Source organism: Sceloporus occidentalis, unplaced genomic scaffold, assembly GCF_023333645.1.
Source record: "Sceloporus occidentalis isolate IW3139 unplaced genomic scaffold, rSceOcc1.0.p SCAF_102, whole genome shotgun sequence".
Lineage (NCBI taxonomy): Eukaryota > Metazoa > Chordata > Lepidosauria > Squamata > Phrynosomatidae > Sceloporus > Sceloporus occidentalis.
The window spans coordinates 2,227,291-2,254,090 of record NW_028317082.1 but is presented as its reverse complement, the minus strand read 5'-3'; the positions used below and the strand labels follow the sequence as shown (position 1 = coordinate 2,254,090).

The 26,800-nt window shown below is 40.1% G+C and overlaps 1 protein-coding gene across 1 annotated transcript in view; it reads left to right on the top strand.

The window, feature by feature from the left end:
• LOC149283569 (dual specificity calcium/calmodulin-dependent 3',5'-cyclic nucleotide phosphodiesterase 1C-like) overlaps positions 1-26,800 on the top strand; it is a 342,446-nt gene that overhangs the window by 301,227 nt on the left and 14,419 nt on the right. The window contains exons 14-16 of the mRNA XM_089497386.1: positions 3,202-3,322; positions 4,051-4,226; positions 8,789-9,064. Coding sequence (XP_089353512.1) covers positions 3,202-3,322; positions 4,051-4,226; positions 8,789-9,064 — 573 coding nt within the window. The remainder of the gene's footprint in view (positions 1-3,201; positions 3,323-4,050; positions 4,227-8,788; positions 9,065-26,800) is intronic.

The window sequence follows — 26,800 nt, the reverse complement described above, 5'->3', positions numbered from 1 at the left end:
CCGCTTGGAAGGGCGCGACAGACAGAGAGCCCGCTTGGAAGGGCGCGACAGACAGAGAGCCCGCTTGGAAGGGCGCGACAGACAGAGAGCCCGCTTGGAAGGGCGCGACAGACAGAGAGCCCGCTTGGAAGGGCGCGACAGACAGAGAGCCCGCTTGGAAGGGCGCGACAGACAGAGAGCCCGCTTGGAAGGGCGCGACAGACACAGAGCCCGCTTGGAAGGGCGCGACAGACACAGAGCCCGCTTGGAAGGGCGCGACAGACACAGAGCCCGCTTGGAAGGGCGCGACAGACACAGAGCCCGCTTGGAAGGGCGCGACAGACACAGAGCCCGCTTGGAAGGGCGCGACAGACACAGAGCCCGCTTGGAAGGGCGCGACAGACACAGAGCCCGCTTGGAAGGGCGCGACAGACACAGAGCCCGCTTGGAAGGGCGCGACAGACACAGAGCCCGCTTGGAAGGGCGCGACAGACACAGAGCCCGCTTGGAAGGGCGCGACAGACACAGAGCCCGCTTGGAAGGGCGCGACAGACACAGAGCCCGCTTGGAAGGGCGCGACAGACACAGAGCCCGCTTGGAAGGGCGCGACAGACACAGAGCCCGCTTGGAAGGGCGCGACAGACACAGAGCCCGCTTGGAAGGGCGCGACAGACACAGAGCCCGCTTGGAAGGGCGCGACAGACACAGAGCCCGCTTGGAAGGGCGCGACAGACACAGAGCCCGCTTGGAAGGGCGCGACAGACACAGAGCCCGCTTGGAAGAGCACGAAAGGCACACAGCCCGCTTGGAAGAGCACGAAAGGCACACAGCCCGCTTGGAAGGGCACGAAAGGCACACAGCCCGCTTGGAAGGGCACGAAAGGCACACAGCCCGCTTGGAAGGGCACAAAAGGCACACAGCCCGCTTGGAAGGACACAAAGCAGGGAGTCCACTTGGAAGGACACAAAGCAGGGAGTCCACTTGGAAGGACACAAAGCAGGGAGTCCACTTGGAAGGACACAAAGCAGGGAGTCCACAAAGCAGGGAGTCCACAAAGCAGGGAGTCCACAAAGCAGGGAGTCCACAAAGCAGGGAGTCCACTTGGAAGGACACAAAGCAGGGAGTCCACTTGGAAGGACACAAAGCAGGGAGTTCACTTGGAAGGACACAAAGCAGGGAGTCCACTTGGAAGGACACAAAGCAGGGAACCAGGAACAGTACAGGTGCAGGTGCAGAGCCACAGCAGGAAGGTCCATAGACTTCAATACAAAGGCCCTGACTGAAGGGCAGGGCAGGTTCATAAAGGCAGGGTAATCCAGATAACAAGGCCCAGCTGGATGTAGACTAGGGCTCAACCCAGGTAACAAGGCACACCTGAGTTCTGAGTGCTCCAGAGGGCGGAGGGTGGCAACTAGTGGTCGCAGATGTAAACGCCACAGGTATAAAAAAGCCATGGTTCAGGCAGTGAAAAATTGGTTCCTGACACTCAATTACCCTTAGTAGAAGTAAAATGATTTGTAACGTTTAATATTTAAAGGAAAAAAATTAACTGACTGTGCAAAAATGCAGTTAGTATATTGTATTGACATTTCTATAAAATGCTTCTTAAGTTTTAAAAATATTTTAACAATTTTTTACAAACATGTCCTACGGACCTGAACATTTCTCATCCTTTCTTACCCCCTCCCTGCTGAGTCAGAGGCAGGCTGAGGTCAACAACAGGTTAGCAGAGTATCATAGGTCAGATACAAAAACTTACTCAAACAGCAAGTCCTGGCTCAGAACCAAAACAGCAGCGACAAGGAGTACATGAGCCAGGGGAGGAGGGGTAAAGAACTATGAACAGGTGCAGGACTCAGTGGGCTGGGGCTGGTGGAACAACACACAGAGTTGAGACAGCTGAGCACCCAACAGAAAGCATCAGGGCAGGATATTTAATAATGTCATGGGAACCCCAGAGATAGCTCACACCGAAATTGAATGCAGCCGCTAAAGAGAGAGCCTCTGCTGGCATATGTGTGTGCATTTGTAATGCCAGGCGGCAGGGTAGAGGATAGAGGACTCACCTTTCTCTGACAGCCAGCACTCAACGAGTGACCGATCTAGGACACCGAAGGATCCCTGCCCGCCATAAGAAAGTGTGCAGGCAGTGATGAAGGATCCAAGACTGTTAGGGTAGTCTGCGAGCCACAGCAGTCCAACAGGACCTTGTGGCAGATGTAAGTACTGATGCTGCTACATTCAGCAGAACCCTATAGTTTCTAATTGTGTTCCTTGAAAGTGTAGTGCATGTGAGCGTGAAAGTATTGTGTGTATGAGTATGTTAGTGTGTGCCTATAAGCATTTGAGTGTATGTGTATTAGAGTGAGTGTGTGTGCTTGAATGTATATTAATTATAGGAAGGTAGGGCAAGCGGCTAGTGGAGGGTACTCAGCTTTACCTGCCAGGAGGTGTCAGGCCCCTGCACATCTATGCAAACTTAACACAGCAATTTACTCACCTTTAGTGCAGAAAAGTTGATAAGAACTATTGTTTTAATCATGTTTCTGAAAAGAAGCGTAAGATCTAGCACTGTCTACATTATCCCTAAATCATATCCACAACTTAAGTAATCAATCATGGGTTTCCTTTGCTGTAATGTACTGAGTCACAAGATCAAGAAACCAAATTTAGATTTTTGCAACAGTACAATACCGCCTGTAGTGTCTCTAGCCTTTGTAACTACTGGCAAATATCCTTTACAAAACAATGCCATCTTTTTTGGGGTGCGTGACAATAAATCGTTCCTACTAACTTCTGAGGAGTAAAGGTGACCCTGTTTAGGGTCCATCCAGGAAGAAAAAAGGAAGACAGTTTTTTCGCCCGCAATGACTAATCACTAAGTTCACGTTGGCAAATTTAGAATTGTATCTGACAATAGAAAAGAACCCTTCAGTCTTATGGGTGTCATATTTATGACTTTATGATTAAGTAGTCTCATAACTTCTTAATGACAAAATGTAAGACTTCTGTTAAAGTTAAAGTATTCTGTCATGAGCATGTTTAATTTTTAAATTTGACCCTGGATCAGGTTTGGGGCAACACATGTAATGTTTTTGCTCTGAACATAATTTTTTTTTCTATGCCACCAAATGCACGATTCACTGCTGTAATTTCATCAAGTAACAGATGGAATTTTTAAAAAATATTATTGACTTTATCATAAATAATTCTGTTGCCTAGGTTTTATTGATTTTATTGTGGAGCCCACATTCACTGTGTTGACTGACATGACAGAGAAGATTGTAATTCCACTTATTGATGAAGCCTCACGGTCTGGGCTCACAGGCTTTAGACGTTCTAGGTAAGTTAATTACTACATAGAGAAGAGCGTGTTCAATAATGGATCAAAGCAAAGGTTTGCTTTTATGTATTACTATTTGTGCACTGACGCAACACATGAAACATGGAAAGATGTTGCATGACACATAGATTAAATATTACTCTCAGAATATGGATCAGGCAATACATAGAACAATGTTTATTACACATTGAGGCTATGTCTTGCATTTTATGTATTTTAATAGACATACAATATGCCCTAAACAACAGCACATAGAAACAGACAAAAGTAACACTGCACTGTGTGTCTGTGTAGAACAAACATGTACAAGTAATGCATGATGTATCATTTTGTGTAATTTGTTTCCTGAAATACTTTGTTTGGTGCTGCCATTTTTTTTGTGGTATAAATTGCTCCCCTAACCCCCACAATAGTACAGCACTTATATTTAGCTGTATGTCTTACTGAGCTCAATGTATGAGTCAGGGCACTGGTAACAAGCAAGAGACTTTTAAAGTAGAAAGAATGGGACACAAAATAGATCTAGGAATTTGTAGACAAAGCCAAACTAATTTAGCGCACCATTGAAATGGTAAAAAAACCCTTTAATTTGGAGATTACAGTTACAGTACAGCATACTTAATGAAGAGGTACATGAATGAATCAGCATCATGGAATTACATGATACGTATCACTTAGCGGATGTATACAAGCCATATTTAATAATATATGTCTTGACTTTTTTCCAGTTTGAACAGCATCACCCCCTCAGAAGTAAAAAGGTCAAGTGTGAAGAGCACTGGATCAGAAGGAAGTGCCTCTTTAAATTGTTCTATCCTCACTGTGGATTTCAAAAGTTTTAGATGTTCTTGGTATGAAGTTGTACAACAGAACAGAGAAAAATGGAAGGCACAGGCAGCAAAAGGTAACTTAAAGATGTACAGATACCTGGAGAGAGCTGACCCTAATACTCTTGAAATATTTACCCTTTAATAGCCCACCCTAAAAATTCTATGGAATGACTGACCAAATGAGTTAACCACATTGCTCTAATACAGGTCCTAATGGAAACGTAGACTTTCCATTATTTAAGGATACAGTTAATTGAGTCACTACTAAGTGCTATCTTATTATTTACAAATATTTACATAGAACTGCATGTTCCTCACATTAGGAACATAAACATCTTGATACTAGCCAAGTGTATTGAATGCAGTGAGTCAACAAGATTTATGAAATCTGGATTAACTTGTGAGATGAGACTGGTACCCAAAGTGGTCCCCCCTATTTAAAATTACCCTGCAAACGGGTAAAATGATTACATGCTTCCAATGGAAAAAGCCACAGGCCTAGGAAGTCTCCAGGCATCTGTCATACAAGTACCCAATGATTTGAATGGAACAGACAGACAATTTTGTTTTAGGTGACTTAGATTTTTATGTGACTTTGACATTTAGAAGAGTATATATATATAAATATATCTTATGATAAATATTTATCAACAGTGGCGACTCTAGAAACAATATATAGGGGGGCACACAAGATACCACAGTCAAACTGGGGGGGCATTAATAATTTCCACCATTAAATCATACCACTGAAAAAACACATTATATATATATATACATATATATATATATATTGCTAAAAGTAATGTGCTATGGAATGATACTTTTGTTATTGGACAATACAATACTTGATCATTCAACATGGGAAGCCTGAAGCCACAATTTAGTAAGACTAATCCTTGAAATCCTTTAAACAACACAATACCTTAAAAAATCAATTGCACTAAATGATTTCAGGGCCTAATATTAGATCCTGCTGCTGATATATATATATATATATTAGCCCCTGGTGGCAACTGCCCCAGTTGCCAATATATATATTAATATTAATCCCTGCTGCCGATAGCAGGTATAGATCAACACATTAACACACAAACCCAGCTTTGCATGCATAGATCAATTGAAATTCACTTGTGATCTCAGCTCTGAAGGTATATATCAAAAAAACAGAATCAGACAAACAAATCCTGTATTTGCAGGTATACAATAATAATATATGAAATGTAGCATTGCAGGTATAGATCAAATCAATACATGGAAACAGTATTGCAGGTATTAATCAACTGAACAAGACATACAAACCCTGTATTTGCAGGTATACATAAATAATGTATGGAAACATAGCATAGCAGATATGGATCTACAGAAGAACACACAAACCCAGCTTTGCCGGTACAGATCAATTGGAATTCACATAAAAACACGGCATTAAAGGTATATTTAAAACCCCCTAAATTACAGGGATAGATCACAGGTTGCACACCCAGATAACACACATAAGAGACACATTCAGACAATTCATCCACATATTAACTCATGCTCTCCCTCATTCAGACAATTCATCCACATATTAACTCATGCTCTCCCTCATTCAGACAATTCATCCACATATTAACTCATGCTCTCCCTCATTCAGACAATTCATCCAGATATTAACTCATGCTCGCCCTCATTCAGACAATTCAGCCACATATTAACTCATGCTCTCCCTCATTCGGACAATTCATCCATTTTAAGAAACTACACCCCTTGGAGCTTCAAATGAGGGCTAAATGTATTTCTAGGACAAAAGTTGAGTGCACAAATAATGATGGAATATGTCGCTTTGGCTTGAAAATATGTTTTTTCTAACCATAGCGACATGTTCATTTGTGTCTTGCTCACTCCAGGTTTGTACTAGAAACACATGCAGCCCCTTATTTGATGCACCAAGGGATGTCGTTTTTGCAAATGTGTACTTTTTGGGCCACAATTTAACTTCCTACGTGAGCAGTAATGCCACGTCAAGGCTTCAACCCTAATTACTGACCAGTCACATGCCTTTCATATCTCCATTCACTCGCAGAAGCACACACCATACTTTAAATACATTCACTCACAGAAGCACACCATTCTTTCCCCTTACAATCCCAAAGAAATGATGGTAAAGTGAGAATTTTTACTGCAAAAATAAGTTTTGCAGTAAAAATGCAAGGCGCTCCAGGGATGATATGGTTACTCACGTACCGCACAGGCTAAATGGCTGATTTTAATAATATTTGCAGTTCATCAGGATTTCAAAAATTGCCTCCCTCTTCCGTTGGCTAAATTTAACCCCATGATCAAAGGGATCATAGGATTAAAAATTAGTATCGGCCATTTTTAAAAAGGGAATGTGACTTTTTATAGCTATATGATCGCTGTGGTAACATTGGCTACCACAGTGATCATTTAGCTAGAATACTTAAAGTAGTGTTTAAATAATTTAATTTGGGGGTCTCTAGGCAATTTTGATCTTTTTTTATCTGCCTTTAGAGACCCCCAAATCATTTTTTTAAAATATTTTTTTTTTAACTTAATATTTTTTATTATTTTTTTACAATCCATATTGAGGCGATTACCTTTCCAACGGTATATGTTGGGGGTATGTAGCTGCTTAGATGCCTGAGATACAGGCATCTAAGCAGCATGCCCCCATACCTCTTTAACTGACAATTGTCAGTTGTTAATAAAGTTGCGCGGTGACGTCAACGCGTTATTGCGCGAGACGTCACCAGGCAGATCGGGTGGCCCCAGTGATGCCCTTCAGTTTGAGGGGCAGATCGCCGGGGTAGGCGGTGATGGAGGTCCACAGACCTCCATCAAGGTAAGGTAGTGCTAGTGACGGTATGGTGCCGTCGTTAGCACCTGACTGGGACTGCTAGCGACGGCACCATGCCGTCGTTAGCAGTCAAGGGGTTAAAGTCCCATTGCGGGACTCTCCTGGGTGGTTACAAATTCGGCGGGGGGGCAACAGGGGGGGCAAGGAATAACCTAGGGGGGGCAATTGCCCCCCTTGCCCCCCTGTAGTGACGCCACTGTTTATCAAGGATAATATCGAACATTTTCTGCTGTTTATACACACATTATTTTGTACGTTGTTAACTAACAACCAGAGAGTTATTTTGGTTTTTTAGGGGGTGGGCAAGTTGAGCTTTAAACCATATTCATATATTTTAAAAAATAGATTTCAAAAAAATCAGTTTTACAGATATAAATTGTAGATATAAGTTTGCGCACATTAAGCTTTATAATAATTTTCAGCTTGATAAAGACCAACAACAACTATGTTTAGATTAAATAGCTAATTGATTATTTGTATATTTTAAATTGTTACTTAAGTTGCTTGTATGGTGTCTGGTGCCTTTGGGCTAATATTCAATTGTGGTATACTGTGAAACGGTTTCTGTTTTCGCTAAACTAAAACAGGAATCATGGCTTGTACTCCTTGCTGTTGTTAAGTTTAGCATACCGAATTTGCTCGATTATAAGACTAAAAGATTATAAGAAAATGCTCTGAAAAATACCCCTCGTCTTATAATCAGACCTCAAATAGAAGTCTGACTATGAGACTAAGATCCAGATCCCCGCAGCGCTGCAGGGGACCTGGAGCCTCCTGTCTGGTAACCTCCACTGCTGCCGGCTTCTATCACTGAGCACATCGCGCAGACCTTCCCCGGCTGCCAGAGAGGAGAATTCCCCGCAGCGCTGCCGGGAATTCTCCTCTCTGGCAGCCGGCGAACGTCTGCGCGATAGACACAGACAACCCCCGCTGCTGCTGGCACTTCCGCTGGGGCTTCTATGACGGAACACCGGCGTCACATGACCTTCTGGTGCTCAGTCATAGAAGCCCCGTGGGAACTAATGCCGGCCTCCACCTGCCCCCACTAGACACCAGGGAGTCAGAAGCACTGGTAATTCTGGGGGGGGGCAGTTATATGGGGGGGCATAAGGCTTTTCTGGAGGCAGAATGCCCCATGATATGCCTTTTAACCTCCTATATGCCACACTACCTCCTGAAATGCTATGGGGAAAAAGTGGCATATAGGAGGGTATAAATAGTTTACATGAATTGATATTTACTAGTAAAACCTTTTTCCTATAGGGTAGTCTTATATTCCGGCTTTATCTTTTTTTCCTAAATTAATATTCAGATTTTGGGGGGGGGGTCGTCTTATAATCAAGCAAATATGGTAATTAGAGAGTGTGATTCATTTTAACAGAAGGTTGAATATCCATTGAAATGATTAAGGAGCAGATTGGGGAAGAATTAGCCCCAAGTTTGGTATAGTCAGCTCTAATTAACCTTTTGTAAGCACCCCAGGAAAAGAATTCATGTGAATTAACAAACTGGGATTCTTCTTAGGCCACATTTTCTGTTGCCTTGGCCTTCTTGTCATACAAGAATTTTCTTCCCCATTAGCACTATTGATAAATAACCCAAAACTGCTTATGTTAAACTTTTTGTTGCATTCCTAATTTAAGTTTTTTTTGTGACCCATGAACATTATTATATAACTCCTTTTAATAAAAAATTGACTTTAAACATTTTGAATACCAACATTGCACAAAGCCAATGAACCCAATACGATATTAAATACTTTCCTCTAAACAGATGCAGAAGAAAAGGCTAAAAAGGAAGCAGAAGAGCATGTCCCACGTGAAAAAGAAGATACTAGCAATGAGGAATGTGATAAAAATGAAAAAATGTTAACATCCAAGCATGAAACAAAGAAAGATGAAAATTGTGGTGAAAGCAAACTTACTGAATCTAGTCAGGGAAATGTAAATGGGACACGATTACCTAATGTAAACAGACGTGATGATCCTTCAGGAGAAAGTGAGAACCGACTGGACAAGGAAGGAGAAGCTGAAAGCAAGCAACAAGTACAAAATGGTGAGTCAGATAAATATTGAATTTGGTTTTTAATATTTTGGAGAAGTTGATACTGTTTTGTAGTTATTTCGACGTAGGCCAGTACTGTACAACACTTATCCACACTCATCAAAAGGGGCCTTCTACTATTGTTATATTGTTATGATAATAGTAACTCCCTTTTATGATACATACTGCCTCAATTTACATGTGGTATTTGTTTATTGGCCCGTTATGCAAACCAAAGCAGCCCATGGATGTCTGGCTCCATCCTAGCATAGTCTGTAAGAAAAGTAGATTTTAATCAATGTTTAGTTATGCATAATCATCTTTAGACTTGCCTACTGGACTACAGGCAACACCCAGGTTTCCCTGGAGTTTATAGTGAGCCTCATTTAGATATTTGTAGCATAAAGTATGTATTCATTTATTCTTTTACTATGTATTTTCCATTGTATCCACACCTTGCTAGCTTTTAAGATAAGTTAAATTGTAGTGCAGTTTTGAAAGACTGACGGATCAATTTACCTTTGCACTGTTCCAATTTCCTTTTAGGAGCTATTGTGCCATTGGCACATACGAAAGCCTCTAGGGTTATGCTGTAAAGCCATACCCTGCCTCATCTCCACCTAAATGCTTTTGGTTGTGTTTTTGTTGTAGCAAAGAGAGGGAAAGCTTTAAGCATAACATAGTAGCAGTAACTGTCAGCCTTTAGAATTGGATAGGTGCTTATACCAATAATAAACAACTGCAAATGTGTTTTGTTAAGTTTTTATTAGTACAAAAAAGATTAAACATTACAATTCCTAATGTTTTGATTCCTGCATAGAAAATGTTGCACTAGGTGCAGAAAGGGAATATAGAGTTGATTTTGATATAAATATAATTTTTAAGAGCCTATTCCAGGGTTGTGTTGTAATTTAGTTATCGAGTCAATGCCCTTTTAGTTCTTTAGCATTATAGCCGTATATGAGTGAAAAAGCAATAGTGATGTATTTTTACTTGTGCTGAGCTGCTATAAAAATGTTGGTCTTAGTAAATTAATTCAATTTCATTACATTTCACTTACTTCACATGTATCTACAGTGTGTATTGCTCACAGACAACCCCCTTCTACAAAGCCTATTGCTATAAATATTAAAAAAATTAAATGTATGTGCCTTTTATGCTTTTTATGCGCTACCCTTTTTGTATATTTTTTTTTGCTGTGTCTATTTGCAGGTTCTGACCAAACCTTAGGCCCCACTTGCCACATAGGTGCCTCATTGATGATGTTCAGAGAAGGCTTGCATGAGATTCTCATATTTTTTTAGAGAGATTTTAGACATTTTTTCATGTTTCTTAGCCTTTTAAAAGTACAGTTTATGGGTAACATAGAAGAGAGTTGCTGTTGTGGTTAATTGAGCTGTATAAATTGAGCTATAAATTTCACAGGGAAGACCATGACTTTCAGTTTAACTATGCATTATTCCAAACCAACACTGCCTTTTTTGACGAAAAACTAACTGATGTTCATTATGCTTAATGCTTAATTAATCCATATGATTAAATGTGGCCTCTTAACCATTCTATCCTACAACCACTGTTTGCTAAATCAAATCCATATTTGACTGTAGATAACTCAGTAAAACATATCCTTATGTTCAGTTTTTTTCCATGATAATTTAGTACTTTATAGTTTGATAATGGCAAAGTACAATAAGTGTGGTTAAGTAAAAAGTATAGTGGCCTATAAAATTCTATTAATTTAATACATTAGGAAAGAAGGTAGTTTGATGGAAGTAGTAATACCGTATTTGCTCGATTATAAGACGACCGGATTATAAAACGACCCCCCAAATATGAATATTTAATTTAGAAAAAAAAAAGAAAAAGCCTGAATATAAGACGACCCTATAGGAAAAAAGTTTTACCCGTAAATGTTAATTCGTGTAAACTATGTAAACTATTTTTTTAAAATAAAAGCTGATTTAGAAAAATATTTTGTTTTTATTTCCCTTTATTTTCTAACCTGCCCCCCCCAGTTATGCACATCTGCCCCCAGGCTTGCCACTCTGCCCCAGAAATGCCATATACCCCCTATATGCCTCTGTGCCCCATGATATGCCTTTTAACCCTCTGAATACCACTGTGCCCCATGATATGCCTTTTAACCCTCTATATGCCACTGTGCCCCACGATATGCCTTTTGACCCCCTATGTGCCACTCTGCCCCATGATATGCCTTTTGACCCCCTATGTGCTACTCTGGCATTTAGGGGGTTAAAAGGCATATTATGGGGCAGAGTGGCATATAGGGAGATATAGGGCATTTCAGGAGGCAGAGTGGCGTATAGAGGGTTAAAAAGCATTTCTGGAGGCAGAGTGGCATTAAGGGGGTTAAAAGGTATTTCATAGAGCACTCTGCCTACAGAAATGCCTTATGCCCCCCATTTAACACCCCCCCAAACTTACCGGTGCGGGGAACTCTCCTCACTGACAGCTGGGGAAGGTCTGCACGATGGATGCAGAGCACCCCCGCTGCTAACCGCACCTCCTTCCGGCTGCAGAGGAAGTTGTCTACGTGAATCGTGTAGACGTCTACACGCTGCCCCGGCTACACACCCGGGAGTCCGAAGCACTGGTAAGTTTGGGGGGGCATTAGACAGGAGGATCCAGGTCCCCTGCAGCGCTGCGGGGGATCTGGAGCTTAGTCTCATAGGGAAAAGAAAAAATGTCGGTGCGCTGAGCTAGTCACAGGCTCAAATAATACAAATGTATAATACGAGGCCTACCAAACAGGTGTAAGCATGCTGCAAAAACAGAGTATTGGCTGTACAATGTATACAAAAAACAGAAACTGACTGTGCTTCTTACCCTAATAAAGTTGGCAACAAATACATAAACATAATATAAATGAGAGGTTTTGGTTATATGAATTGGCCAAAGCATAATTAAGCTCACCCACCATGTTAAGGCACACTCTCAATAAGTGAGAACCTACTCTCACCTCCTACATAGTGGGCACACAAAGCAGTTTTATACTGCTACCAAAACCTTATTAATGTGTTGGGGGACGTGCAATTAAAAGTATTTGTTGCCAACTTTATTAGGGTAAGAAGCGCAGTCAGTTTCTGTTTTTTGTATACATTGTACAGCCAATACAGCCAATACTCTGTTTTTGCAGCATGCTTACACCTGTTTGGTAGGCCTCGTATTATACATTTGTATTTGAGCCTGTGACTAGCTTTTCTTTTCCCTGTTTGCACATATTTGAGGTTGTTGGCTCCTCATCAGTCTGGTTGCAGCTTGCTGTCCAGGGGTTAATAGGGAGGAGGTTTAATTGCACCTCCCCCAACACATTAATAAGGTTTTGGTAGCAGTATAAAACTGCTTTGTGTGCCCACTATGTAGGCGGTGAGAGTAGGTTCTCACCCTATTGAGAGTGTGCCTTGACGTGGCGGGTGAGCTTAATTATGCTTTGGCCAATTCATATAACCAAAACCTCTCATTTATATTATGCTTATGTATTTGTTGCCAACTTTATTAGGGTAAGAAGCACAGTCAGTTTCTGTTTAGTCTCACAGTCAGACCTATTTGAGGTCTGATTTATAAGACGACCCCGATTTGCTCTGAAAAAAACCTTGTCTTATAATCGAGCAAATAAGGTACTTTGAAGAGTCTTAGTATAAACTCATCATACAAATCATTACACTTTAAATTAAATTAAAAACTAATGTTTAGTTTGCCCTACCATGCAGATGTCTATGAATGCATTACCTTTAATCAATTAAAATTGTTAAACAGCAGACCCACAATGTTCATTAAATAAAATATTGAGTATGGACCAGTACCAGAGAGAGTGAGTGAAGATGATGTGCCATTTTGTATGAAACCTCATGTGCCACTTTTAATACTAACAACTGAGTTTCTTGCAGTGCTATGCGAAAATGTATCTTTTTTTTTTTTTTTTTTTTTTTTTTTTAACTACCAGCCAGTATTATATTCCTTATTTTGCAGGTATGCAACCATGAGCAGTGTTGTGAAAATGTACTGCATTTATTTTCTAGTTTGCTTTCTTCCTGAATAAATCTCTTTATTAAGGAGATTTAGTGTGATTTTCTCCAACACTGTATAATAAATTTAATCTTAGTTCTATTAACACTATTACACCAAGCATGGGAAATATACACTTCAGTAATCACCTACCTGAACGTTAAACATAGAGAATATCTCTTTAATTTCTCCCTGCACTTATAAAGAAAAAATGTATTAATTTATACAATATCACAGCAACAATGTGGCACTACTAAGTAATGAGATTAAATGAACTCTAAGGAGCCTTTAAACAATTCATGAGAGGGTGACTCCTATAAGTGTCTGGAACTATAACAAGTTGTTACCACCTGTAAGTTGTAAATATCAAAGTCTTTGTTTTAATTACACAACTTGTGTAGTTTCTGTATATTATTTTTATATTTTTTTTGTAAGCATTGTAATCATGGTCATGAAAGTTTTGTGGTATACCTGGATTTGATGAACTTTCCTGTACAAAACAAGCCCTTCCCACATGAATTAAGAGATGCTACAGTTCCTCTCAGAGTACATTTTGACATCTACCATTCATGCTAATGGATTTTGATGGAATAATTGTAGTAATATCTGTGACTATGCATACATGCAGGTACAACAATTGGCTACAGAGCTGCAACTTTTGTCTGTTAAGAACTCATTGGGAAGGTATTGTAGGTTAGCACTAGATGTTTAATTCGAATATACACCAGTCAGTCATAACATTATGCCCACGAACAGGTGAAGTGAATAACACTGATAATCTTGTTATCATGGCACCTGTCAGTGGGTGGGATACATTTGTCAGCAAGTGAACAGTTCGTCATCAAAGTTGATGTGTTAGAAGCAGGAAAATGGGCAAGCGTAAGGATCTGAGCGACTCTGAAAAGGGCCAAATTGTGATGGCTAGACGACTAGAGCTCTTGTGGGGTATTCCTGGTCTGCAGTGGTCAGTACCTATCAAAAGTGATCCAAGGAAGTACACCCCTAAGTGGAAATGTCCAAATTGGGCCCACAGTGTCAATATTTTGTGTGGCCACCATTATTTTCTAGCACTGCCTTAACCCTCTTGGGCATGGAGTTCACCAGAGCTTCACAGGTTGCCACTGGAGTCCTCTTCCACTCCTCCATGATGACATCACAGAGCTGGTGGATGTTAGAGACCTTGCCCTCCCCAACTTCTGTTTGAGGATGCCCCACAGATGCTCAATAGGCTTTAGGTCTGGAGACATGCTTGTCCAGTCCATCACCTTTACCCTCAGCTTCTTTAGCAAGGCAGTGGTCGTCTTGGAGATGTGTTTTGGGTCGTTATCATGTTGGAATACTGCCCTGCGGCCCAGTTTCCGAAGGGAGGGGCTCATGCTCTGCTTCAGTATGTCACAGTACATGTTCCCATTCATGGTTCCCTCAATGAACTGTAGCACCCCAGTGCCAGCAGCACTCATGCAGGCCAAGACCATGACACTCCCACCACCATGCTTCACTGTAGGCAAGACACACTTGTCTTTGTACTCCTCACCTGGTTGCTGCCACACACGCTTAACACCATCTGAACCAAATAAGTTTATCTTGGTCTCATTGGACCACAGGACATGGTTCCAGTAATCCATGTCCTTAGTCTGCTTGTCTTCAGCAGAGTGTTTCCGGGCTTTCTTGTGGTTACTATGATGCAAATTAACTGAATAAAACAACTAGGGGGCAAAAGAACTATCTCTGTTTTGTGTCGAAAGTCATGTCCCCGTATAGTTCCCAAGAAACTCTAAAACCCAAGCATAAAAGAAAGTAATAGAGAAACTGATGAACTATATGATTAAAAAGTAAGGTGGACCCTTGACCATCACACCTACATGAGGTTGTACATCGGCTTCTGTAAAACTGCTCAGCCATAGAAACTCAGTTTGTGAAGCTCTAGACAAACAGAGTTTATGTTGATGTTGCATCCAGAGACATTTGGGAACTCTGTAGTGAGTGATGCTAGAGTGCACAAGGTACATGTTTCAGCACTATGCACCCCTGCACTGAGAGGGAGCCTGGTCTGCTACTTTGTGACTAAGCTGCTGTTACCACTAGATGCTTCCTATTCACAGTAGTAATGGTTACAGTGGACTGGGGCAGATCTAACAGGGCAGATTTGAAGCAAAGATGTCATTCTAGTGCCACATTTAAATTCACTGAGCTTTTCAGTGCAACCCATTCTACTGCCAGTGTTTGTCTATGGCGATGACATGCTTTGATTTCATACAGTAATTAGGAGGCATGTCCATATATGGTTTGGTCATATAGTGTCTATATATGTGTATATATGTGTATAGTGACAGACCTTCCACTCCAAAAATTGAATGGAAGGTGGAGGATGAAAGATGAGAAAGGTAAGAGATGGGGACAAAGGGGGGTCAGGGCAGTGTATGTGTATATATGTGTGTGTTTGTAAGCTCGTGTGTGTGTATGGGCAGGTGTATGTACGAGCAATGTAGGTAATTGTGTGTTTGTAAGCTGGTGTGTTTGTGTAAAAGCAGGGTTGTGTAAGGGCAGTGTATGTGTATATGTGTGTGTAAAGGCAGTGTGTATGTGTGTTTATGGGCAGGTGTGTGTAAAGGCAGTGTATGTGTATAAGTGTTAATGGGCAGCTGTGTGTAGGGGCAGTGTATGTGTAAAAGCAGTTTGTATGGGCAGTCGTGTATAAGGGCAGTGTATGTGTGTTTATGGGCAGGTGTGTGTAAAGGGATTGTATATGAGCAGTTTTGTGTAAGGACAGTGTATGTGTATATACATGTGTATGGGCAGGTGTGTGTAAGGGCAGTGTATGTTTATATGCGTGTTTATGGGCAAGTGTGTGTGGACAGGCGTGTGTAAGGGCAGTGTATGTGTATATGTGTGTTTATGGGAAGGTATGTGTAAAGGCAGTGTGTATGTGTATATGTGTGTTTATGGACAGGTGTGTGTAAAGGCAGGGGTGTGGGCAGTCTTGTGTAAGGGCAGTCTATTTGTATATGTGTGTGTGTATGGGCAAGTGTGTGTGGACAGGCGTGTGTAAGGGCTGTGTATGTGTATATGTGTGTTTATGGGCAGGTGTGGGTAAAGGTAAATAAAATAGCCTCTGTAAAAAATAAAAAAAAAAGCTGGGAGGGCACCATTTTCCATTCTTGCCTCGGGCCCAAAAGGAGCTAGCTACAGCTCTGAACCCCAGGTAGATTATTTGTTTGGAATTTGGACGAAGGTGCTATACAAGGTTATACATATCGGTCCCTGAAGTGGAGCAATTGGAGAACAGGGTAGGCCAATGCTCCATTCCCCCTTGCAGTGGAAAACCTATGACGGCCAAGAGGCTAGAGGTCTGCAGGATCCGGTCCAGGATTCCTATGGAGCCTGCATCAGGCAGGACTGTTGTGGAAGAGAAAGTTCCCCAGTACTCCCAGGGCAAGGAGAGGCCCTGAAGAAGACTACCCCTGAGCCAATACCTGCCTGGACTTTTTGTCTATTGTCTGGGGGAGGATCTCCAGAGCCTGGTTTAGCTGGGTCTGGATGGGAGGTCTAGTTAGTGGGTGTTTAGGCTGGTCAGTCTGGGCCAGCATAGTATAAATAGAGAGGGCCAATTGGGAGCTAGGTTTGTTTCTTTTATGATTTTGTTTTGGGGTGTTTCTTTTGAGCAGTTGAAAATAAATCACTGTTTGATAGGAGTCAATGTTTCTGAGCTTTATTGCCCTAGAGGACACACAATATATGGACAAAAGTATTGGGATACACCTCTTAATTATGGATCGCTCAGTGAATTCAAATCTTAATGCTTCAGCATACCAAGACATTTTAGACACTGCTATGCTTACAACAGTTGGGGAAGGCCCTTTTCTATTAAAGCATGTTAAGCTCCCCTTAGGGCAGGTTAAAGAAAGGAGTCCACTATGCTGTAAAAAAAATACAATTCCAAAGGTAAGTGGCAGGCAGCAGACAAATAGCGAAGTCCATATCAGACTTCCAAAAGTCAGTGGCAGGCAAATAGCGAGGTCCATGTCCGAATTCCCACAGTAAGCGGTAAGCAGGAAACAAGCAGGGGTCAGAAGCCAGTAGGGGACATGCAGGACCCCACACAGAGTAACTAGATAGCTGAGTTCCAACATAAGACTCACTCTTTTGAAGCGTTGCCAATAGTGATGTCAGAGGTTCCACCCCCTTGCACTCTGGCATAGAAGCTGAAGGGATGGGGAAATGTCTCCGTGCATGGAAGGGTCCCCCCCTGCTGGCAGCAGTACTTGACTGGGGCAGCCCACACCAGCTCCCTGCAAGATAGTAGGGAGTGAAGAACAGGGAGTAGGAGGAGAGAACCGGCGTCTTTGTGGGACGGATCAACACCCTGCAGCATACTCCTTCCCCCCTCTTCTTAGAGGTGCAGCAGGAAAATGCCACCTGGTAGGTGCCTAACACAGCATGACTGTGCCCCAGTACACAAAGCATGTTTCATAAACACATGGTTGGATGAGTTTGGTGTGGAAGAACTTGACTGGCCAACATAGAGCCCTGACCTCAACCTCATGAACTGAAACAGAGTTTGTGACCCAGGCCTTCTTGTCTAAAATCAGTGCCTGACCTCACAAATGCTCTATTGGATAAATGGACAAAAATTCCCACACAAACACTCAAAAATCTTGTGTAAGCCTTCCCAGAAGAATGGAAGTTGTTATAACTGCAAGGCTATGTGCATTCATAAAATATATAGTTTAATATCAAGTGGTAGTTTTACCCCAAAATCATGTGCTGCACCTTTCTGGTTGAACTGTTGAAACCACTTTGCTTGCTCATGATTTGAGGGTCCCTTGTAACTGTAAAGCTGACATACCACACGTGTGGAATGTATGTTCACAAGAGAAGCAGCAGATTAAATGTTTGTTGTTCAAATGTTGTTGTTTCAGGCAGCCTAGGGCGCCACATCCATCCCCGGACTTGCCTGGTATGTAAAAAGGTAGAGAAAAACCCTTCATATTCTATGTTCCTGTTAGATGTGTGTTTGCGGTGGGGCACATCAAAAGGAGTGTCTATGAAATCCTCAGGCTATGTGCTTCCATGGGATATTTATGGGTAGTTTTAACCTCAGAATCATGAAGTGCACCTTCTTGGTTCAACTTTAAAAATTGTTAAAACCACTTTCAACTGTAATGAGTTGGAGGTGTCTTGTGTCCCTGTAACACTGACATACCATGTACATGTGTTCTCTATGTGCTCAGAACTAGTGGGCGTTATTTATTTTTTGGGGGTGTTTTCTTTCTCGTTCCAGGTTGCCCATTGTGCAGCACCCATCCCAAGACATATCTGATATGAGAAAAGGTAGAGAAACTTGTGTGTTCATGTTGTGGTTGCAGTGGTCCACCGAGAAAGGCAAGTCTTTTAAACCTTCAATCGGTGTGCTTTTAGGGAATATATAGTTTGTGGGGATTTCAGTGCTTAGGTAGCCACCCCCACAAATAGGTAGACATTTTTCGTTTTGTGCAAATTTCACAGCGAAAAACCACTTTATGCACTCATGATTCGGGGGGGACATGTAATGCTAACATACCACATATTTGTGGAATCTATCTGTTTGGGAAACATAGGAAATTTTATTTTTTTGTGTGTCTTGTTCCAGGTCGGCCAGAGTACAGCATCCATCCTATAATACATCTGGAACATGAAAAAGTGAAGAGAAAAAAAATATCCTTAATGATTTGTGGTTACTGTAGGTGACCTAGAAAGGTAACTGGCGTGTTTTTAAAAAAGGACATGCTTTTAAACACGTTATAGTTTGTAGCAGATATTGTGATATTTAAGGCAGTTATATCCTCCAAATCATAAAGTGCACGTTTTTGATTAAGCTGTGAAAAATTCTTAGCTTATATCTGCTTTGCATTCTCATGATTTGGGGGCATATTCTGACTACATGATTATGTAATAATTGTATTGTATTATTTAGGAGACTTTGGAAATTCATATGTAGTATTTCTTTCTTTCATTTGAGAAATACTTAATCATATATCCTGGTAATGTATTTTTTGCGTAACAAAAATAATAAAAAAGTGCTAAAAACATATATTTCAAAATTATTTGTGACTCACAGTGTTACTAAAAAGAAGATAAACTTGTGCTTCTGTTATTGTCCTTGATGTGAGCTTTCAAGAAATATATACTTTTGTTTATTAATTATTTTTATTTATTACCAGTTTTACCAGGGAATTTATCACTTGTACATTGAACAAGACAATTTTTTGTTATTACCAGTTTTTAGTATACAGCTAAAACAAATATACTAAATTCTATACATATTAAATAAAAATATACTCAGGGGATGTTGAGGTTCTAAAAAAATATATCTAATTGAGCCAACCCTAATGCATTTTGGTTGTTTTTTAGACTTGTGCATTCAGATTTGTACAAACCCTTATTATTTGCCAATTTTATGCGTTCGTTCGGATCTCCGATAATGAAGAGGGTCCCCAACGAAACTAAAGAAAACACAGTCTTCAAAAGATTGGGTGTAGGAGGGTACATGTAAATGACTGATAGGTATTTTAACTTTGGCATTTACAAGGGGAAGGGACAAGCATTAGATATAAGTTTACCAACACCATTTTAACTTCTTAGTAGCAGTTACAGACAGTTTTTTCCTTTTTATGTAATAATTAATTTTTATTTTTTTTAACAGCCAGTTGCACCTCACAATAATTTTATGGTACCGTATTTGCTCGATTATAAGACGAGGTTTTTTTCAGAAAAATACCCCTCGTCTTATAATCAGACCTCAAATAGAGGTCTCACTATAAGACTAAGATCCAGATCCCCTGCAGCGCTGCAGGGGACCTGGATCTTCCTGTCCTATGCCCCCCATTTAACCCCCCCAAAACTTACCGGTGCTTCTAACTCCCTCGTGTGTAGTCAGGGCAGCCGGTAGACGTCTACGCGATTCACGTAGGCAACTTCCGCTGCAGCCGGAAGGAGGTGCGGTTATCAGCGGGGTCGTCTGCAGACCTTCCCGGGCTGTCAGAGAGGAGAGTTCCCCGCACCGGTGCCAGGAACCGGTCTCTCTGACAGCCGGAGGGTGTATGCGCGATGGACGCAGACAACCCCCGCTGATAACCGCACCTCCTTCCGGCTGCAGCTGAAGTTGCCTACGCAAATCGTGTAGACGTCTACCTGCTGCCTCGACTACACACTAGGGAGTCAGAAGCACCGGTAAGTTTGGGGGGTTAAATGGGGGGCATAAGGCATTTCTGTAGGCAGAGTGCTCTATGAAATGTCTTTTAACACTCACCCAGATTTTGGGAGGTCGTCTTATAATCAAGCAAATACGGTATTAATAATGTGTGACAAACCATAAGGTGCCCTTTGTTTTCAAAGCTACTAGTCAGGCTACTAGTCAGGCAACAATATAAACCAAATCCCTCATTTTTACATAACAAGCACAGAACCTTTTAAGAAGTGTTTCTGTCAAATTATCGACGGGTGCTTATGTGTCATACGACAAGTGTGGGGGTGAAATTTTGTACCATCACATGCTACAGAGTTCCAAACTGCCTCTGGAAGCAACATCAGCAGAAACACTGTATGTTGAAATAAATGTGTTACCATGGCCGAGCAGCTGCACACAAGCCAAAGATCACTGTACACAATGCCATGTGTGATATATATATATATAATTATTATGTTGTTGAGTTCACAATGTTATGTGATCCTGCAATAGTAGTGCAACCTGCTTTGGTGATAGGCTCTGTGTAAGGTAAAAGTATTGCGTGAGTGTGTGTGGTTTTAGAGTGTCAAGGGCTATATTAGCATATGGGATTCTACTGAGTCTGGGTTAGTGTGTGCGGTTTTGAAGTGAGTGTGTTTGTTCATGTTAGCATATGGTGTTATGTTTTACCACATTATTTTAGTATAAGTTGGTGTGTTAGCGTATGGTGTTTGTGTGTGTAAGTGTACAAAAAAAGATTGTTTTATTTAAGTCAGATTTGTTGTTTTTTAAATGCTTGCTTTAACCCCTTAATGACAATTGCCGGTTCTGGCACGGCACGGAAAAACAAGTCGTTTATGACAAATGACGTGCCAGGACCGGCACGTCTTTAAACGGGTGCAGAAAGCGATCTACGTTCGCTTTCTGCACCCAAACGGCGTTGCTGTAATGCCTCGACCTCGAGGCATTCAGCAACGCCACAATCGGCACCAGGGGCCATGTCTGGCCCCTCCCTGGGGCGTCAACCCGGGCGGACGCCCGTTTTAAAAGCGTTTAGGAGGCGATCAACGATCACCTCCTAAACTTAAATGGTGTCGCTGGAACGCCTCGATCAGGAGGCATCCAGCGACACCAAACACTTACCTCTGGATGGACCGCCGCTACTGGTGATCTTCACCATCAGCAAGATGGCGGCAGCCCGGAAAAAAAAATAATAAAGATGAAAAAGTTCGCTAGACGGTCTCCAGACCCTCTAGAGAACTCTGGCTCCACTTGCAGATTGAATACAGGTACTGCATTCAACCATGCAAGTCAATGGAGCCCAGCTTTCTAATCACAGTGTGATTAGTAAAAATAAATTAAAAAATAAAATAAAATTAATAATAATTAGAAAAAAATAGTAAAAAAAACAGTAAAATGTAAAAATAATAATAATGTCACTATCAGGGGAACCTTCAAGTTGAAATTTTTTTTTTTAAAAGGCAAAAAAATTTAAATATATATATATATATATATATATAAAAAATATATTTTTGTGAGCAAGCCCTAAAATTAGCACATTAGCTTAAAACAATTCTCGCATGGAAAGAGTTGAAATACTGGCATATTAAATGCCCATGGGGTGTCTACTTTTAAAAAATGTATGATTTGATGGGGTAAATTAAATTGGCCGGGTTCAGCAATGTCCCAATTAACACGGGGGGAAGGATGGCCACACATCTAATTTCCAATTAGAAAAATGCACACGTACGAAAGGTGGCCTTTTAGTTCCCCAAAAAAATGACAAACCCATGCATGTGGGGTATCACTGTGCTCAGGAGATGTTGCTGAACACATATTGGGGTGTCGTGTGACAGCGGCATAGAGTTAAAATACCAGCATTTAAAATACCCTAGTGTGTCTAGTTTTCAAAAATATATGGTTTTGTTGGGCACACTGAAATGGCCCGGCTCCACGATGTACCAAATAGGGCATGGGCTGTGGATCCCTAAAAGTTCAACATTGAAAAATGCGCATGTCCCAAATGTGGCCCTTTTGACCCCAAACAGCCAGGCAAAATCATTCATGTGAGGTATCGCTGTACTCAGGAGATGTTGCCGAACACATATTGGGGTGTTTTGTGATAGTGACATATACCAGAACCTGTTTATTCACACCTAAAGTAAAATGTGTGTGAAAAAAAACAAATGCAAAAAAAATACCATAAAGTTTGACAAAGGCTGATGGTAGAAGTAGTGCTTGGAAAGGGTTAAAATACTAGCATTTGGAATACCCTGGGCTGTCTAGTTTTCAAAAATATATGACTTGATGGGGTAAATTGCATTGGCCGGCTTCAAAGATACCCGAAATGGCGCATGGGGGGAAGAATTACCAGATTTGGAAAAAATGGCTTTGAAAAAGCAAAACGCTACCTGTAATTATTGCCCCATAATGTGTAGAAAAAAGCAAAAAAACATAAAAACATTGGGTATTTCTAAACTCAGGACAAATTGTAGAATCTATTTAGCAGGTTTTTTCATTACCTTTTATAGATGAGTAAAAGATTTTTCAACTAAAAGTTAGAAACAGTAATTTTTTTCTAAATTTTTCACCATATTTTATACTTTTTTTAATAGTAAATAATATGATACAATCAAAACAATGTCATCAAGAAAGCCCTTCTTGTCCTGAAAAAAACAATATATAATGTGTGTGGGTTCAGTAAACGGGAAAGAAGAAAATTACAGCGCAGAAATTTTAAAACGGCCATTGTCACGAAGGGTACAAAAAGTAAAATCAGCCTTTGTCACGAAGGGGTTAAATGCTTTAAATTCTTCATAAGTATCCAATCCCATGTGTAGTGGTGTGTCAGTTAAGGACATAATCTACTAAACTGTAAATTAGTTCCATTTTCAGAAGGCATTGGCAACCATAGTGTAAGAAAAAGAAAGTCCAGAATACCCTATGCATTTTATTGCTACTATTCTATTTATTAACCTGTTTAGTTTATTTGCTGTATGAAGTATAGTTAACTTAATTTGTTTTACATTATTTACCTTATAATGGAACTGATAAAATTTATGATTTCAATCAAATTAATTTAAAACAAATGTTCATTTTGGTGTTAGTGTGTGTGGACCTTAGAGCAAGTTTACTTATTACCATGTGTGTAAGTGCTACTTGCACAGGGTAGGGGGCACCCAAAACATCCTGAACCCGGGATTTGCTTATAGTTTTAGCTATAACCATATATGGACAGACTAAAGGGTCCAGGTGGATCTTTTGTGTTTCTAGACTATTTGGTTCCATGTTTCAATCCCATAATGCAGAGGCTTCTTTTTAAAATCATTGGAGCACTATTTGATGTTACGTTCACACATCTATGGTAGACTTAGATACGTGTATGCAATATTATTATTATTATAATTATGTGGTTCCACATGGTCTTCCATTGTATGTTAACTGATTTTGGTTACACATAACCTGCATCATGTTTTGTTAACTTTTCATTTCATTTTAAGGTAGAGAAGTGCACCAGCATTCTAGGGGACATAATAGATGCAATTCTGTCCATGGATCTTTTAATACATAGTTTTATATTTTCTTATGATTGGGTGGCATGAATAAAGAGAAACACGTCTGTAAATGACTACATTTTGGTTCCAAAGAATAATAAATGTTATACTACTTGTAATCACACTGGGAATATTTGTTTTTTTAATTGTAGTGAGCATACCTAGAAACTCTCCAGGTTTCAGGTGGAGTCTCTGATGAATCTTCTCTTTCTCAAGGGCAATGGAGTGACCTCTAGTCATACCCACTCCAGCCAAATCCACTCCCATTTCTATCCTGTTGAAAGTTATCTGGGGCTAGCCTCACCTTTGTCGGAGATTGGTCTCTTGTGCAGCTACTCCCTCCCTTGTATGTGGCTAGCTCTGCCCCTCCTGAAGCCACTCCTTCAGAAGAGGAAGAGCCCTGGGTAGCCTGCCTTGGGAAGTTGTCAGGTATGGTAATGAGGTATTTTAAGTTTCTATAGTAACCAACACTTTCAAATTACGAACAAAATCAAGTTCAGTGGGAAATAACTATTACATACATCATGAATCTCATGTTCATCACATTTAACTAGAATATTCTAAAATTAAACATTTCAACTTTCTTTCCCAGCATTCTTTCCATTGGACAACCATGGGGGGAAAAACTCACAAGTGACTTTTTTTCTTTCTTTTTTTTTTCCAGATAAAGAAGAGTAACAGAGACTACCAATATATTTCATCATTTTAGCTGAGCTTCTTCTTTCTGTTCCTCCTTCCACAAAGACAAGTCTCTTGGGAAAAAAGGCATTACACAGCTGTCTAAATACTACATCCACTGGTTCATTTACAGCTAATGACTAGTTTTAATTTTTTGTTTGTGTTTTTCAAGTCCCCCTCTTTTTTTCTTAACAAATATGGTTAACTTGTCTTATAAAACAGCCGCCAAAATAAATCTGAGAACATTAGCATATCAACATTACTTTTTGTCGCGTGAAGTTAGGGCTAAGGGAAGCCATAGGAGAACTTGTTGGACTTGGCCATCGAAATTTCCCTGAGAACTGCAGTATAGCAGTTTTGGGGAAGGTTGGCTTCCAGTTCCTCAGAAGGCAAAGGTGCATTTTCACAAGTGCTTGTTAAAGCCAAACTAGGGGGTATTCATCTTGCAGTTAAACTGAACTGCACAGAACAGAGGCTTTGAACCATGGGTTGACAATTATCACAGGGTCTAACACTGTCTTATATAAATGTTTTGTTTTGAAGATCTGCTAGAGTTGATTTTATCACCAATTGTTATATTTTGTTTATTATTTTTTTCATATAAGTGTTTAGTAAAAAAAGAAGAAAGAAAAAAATGCCTAATAACTCATGTCTCATTTAATGTGGTCATAGGCAAAGGACTACATATACATAGGTCAGACATATAATTTCAAGGTCTTCCATAAATATTTGTTTCCTGAAGATCAGCATGTTAATATGCTTCTACTGCATTTCACCTTACTGTTGTTAATGCACTGTAAAACCTGAGGTTGAAGAGAGGTGAAGTTTGTACTTCAATGAGAGAATATTTGTTCTTAGTTTTAGAACCTATTATTTTTATATTAACTTTTTGAAATGTATACCACAACTTGTATCAGAGACTTTTTTTCCAGTAAATGGTATTAATTCTTATGAACTGATTACCCAAATAACTAGCCTGTAGTCCATAATTTTAGTAAGTCTGAGCTGAGTACCTTTTACTTGTGGAGGAAACAACCGAATCGCTAAAAAAAAAATGGTGTTACAAGAATCAGTTCAGCTGGGGTCTATGTATTAAATGTTGCATTAAAATAAAAACCAGGCCTGCACAACTCCAACTCCAGGGCTGCAAACAGGCCAAGAATTCTGTTTATTTTTTACCTGAAAATAATTAGTTTTATTAATATAATATGCCTGTTCAAATTGTGATATGTTTGCAGCCTTCGAGTACCTTGAGTAGTGCAGCCCTGATGTAAACAGTATGTTATGTGGTCATAATTTTTTGTGAAACACGTTTCATAGATTAGCAAAAATGAGTGTCTGCCTCTCTGCTAATTTAAAAAAATGAATCCAAGCATTTTTATAACTGAAAAGGTGGCTGATAGAAGTGCAGAAAATCGGAAACAAATATTACCTACAATGTGTTATGGGTATTTGCATCGCCATAATAGTCGCCCATCTTTTTAAATAGTAGTTCTTTTTTCCAGATACCTCTGATTAGGAACGGGATGCCTCTGAAATCCCTGAACACTTCTTATACCAAAGACCGTTTATTGTTAGTGGAAGGATCTCAAGTAATTGGCCTAATCCTGTTTTAATGTATTTTGGCCCCAAATTAGCCATACTGTAATTCTGGTATGATGGATAGGTTCCTAAATGTATTAAATATAGTTTTTAGGATTTCAATGTATATTTTGATGTACAAAGGCAGGCACTGTAATCATATTATCTATTGATGTTGAATGCAAGAGGAGGCATGCATTGTTGGCTTTACTTCTGGAATGACTTGGAGATAATCTACTCTATACTCAAATTCTATACCAAACACATTTACAAAAAAATAACAAATTTAAAAATTTGGTTGTCATCTCATAGTATACTGAATAGCACAATGAAAATACAAAATTTTGAAGTCCTTCTTTTATATTTATTTTAATAAAATGTCTAAATTTTTGCATGTGCAGTTCATTTTCAAATTTAATGAACAGTCCCTACTGTGCGTTAAAGGCTACTATATTATTTATATTACTTACGTGATGGATTTCTGTTATATTCTCTGACTGGCAAATCTAGCGGAATCTATTTGTAGTAATATTGTTTTTCAAGACATACTTCATTGAACACTAGAAAAAGTGTCCTGTTGATGAAGACACAGATAATAGTAATTTGTTTTAGGCTAAAATAAAACATTTTTAGACAAAAAAAATGCTCAGAACTTTTCTTTGGTACGCCAGGGCATAAAGTGAATTGCTGATTGCTACTGCATAA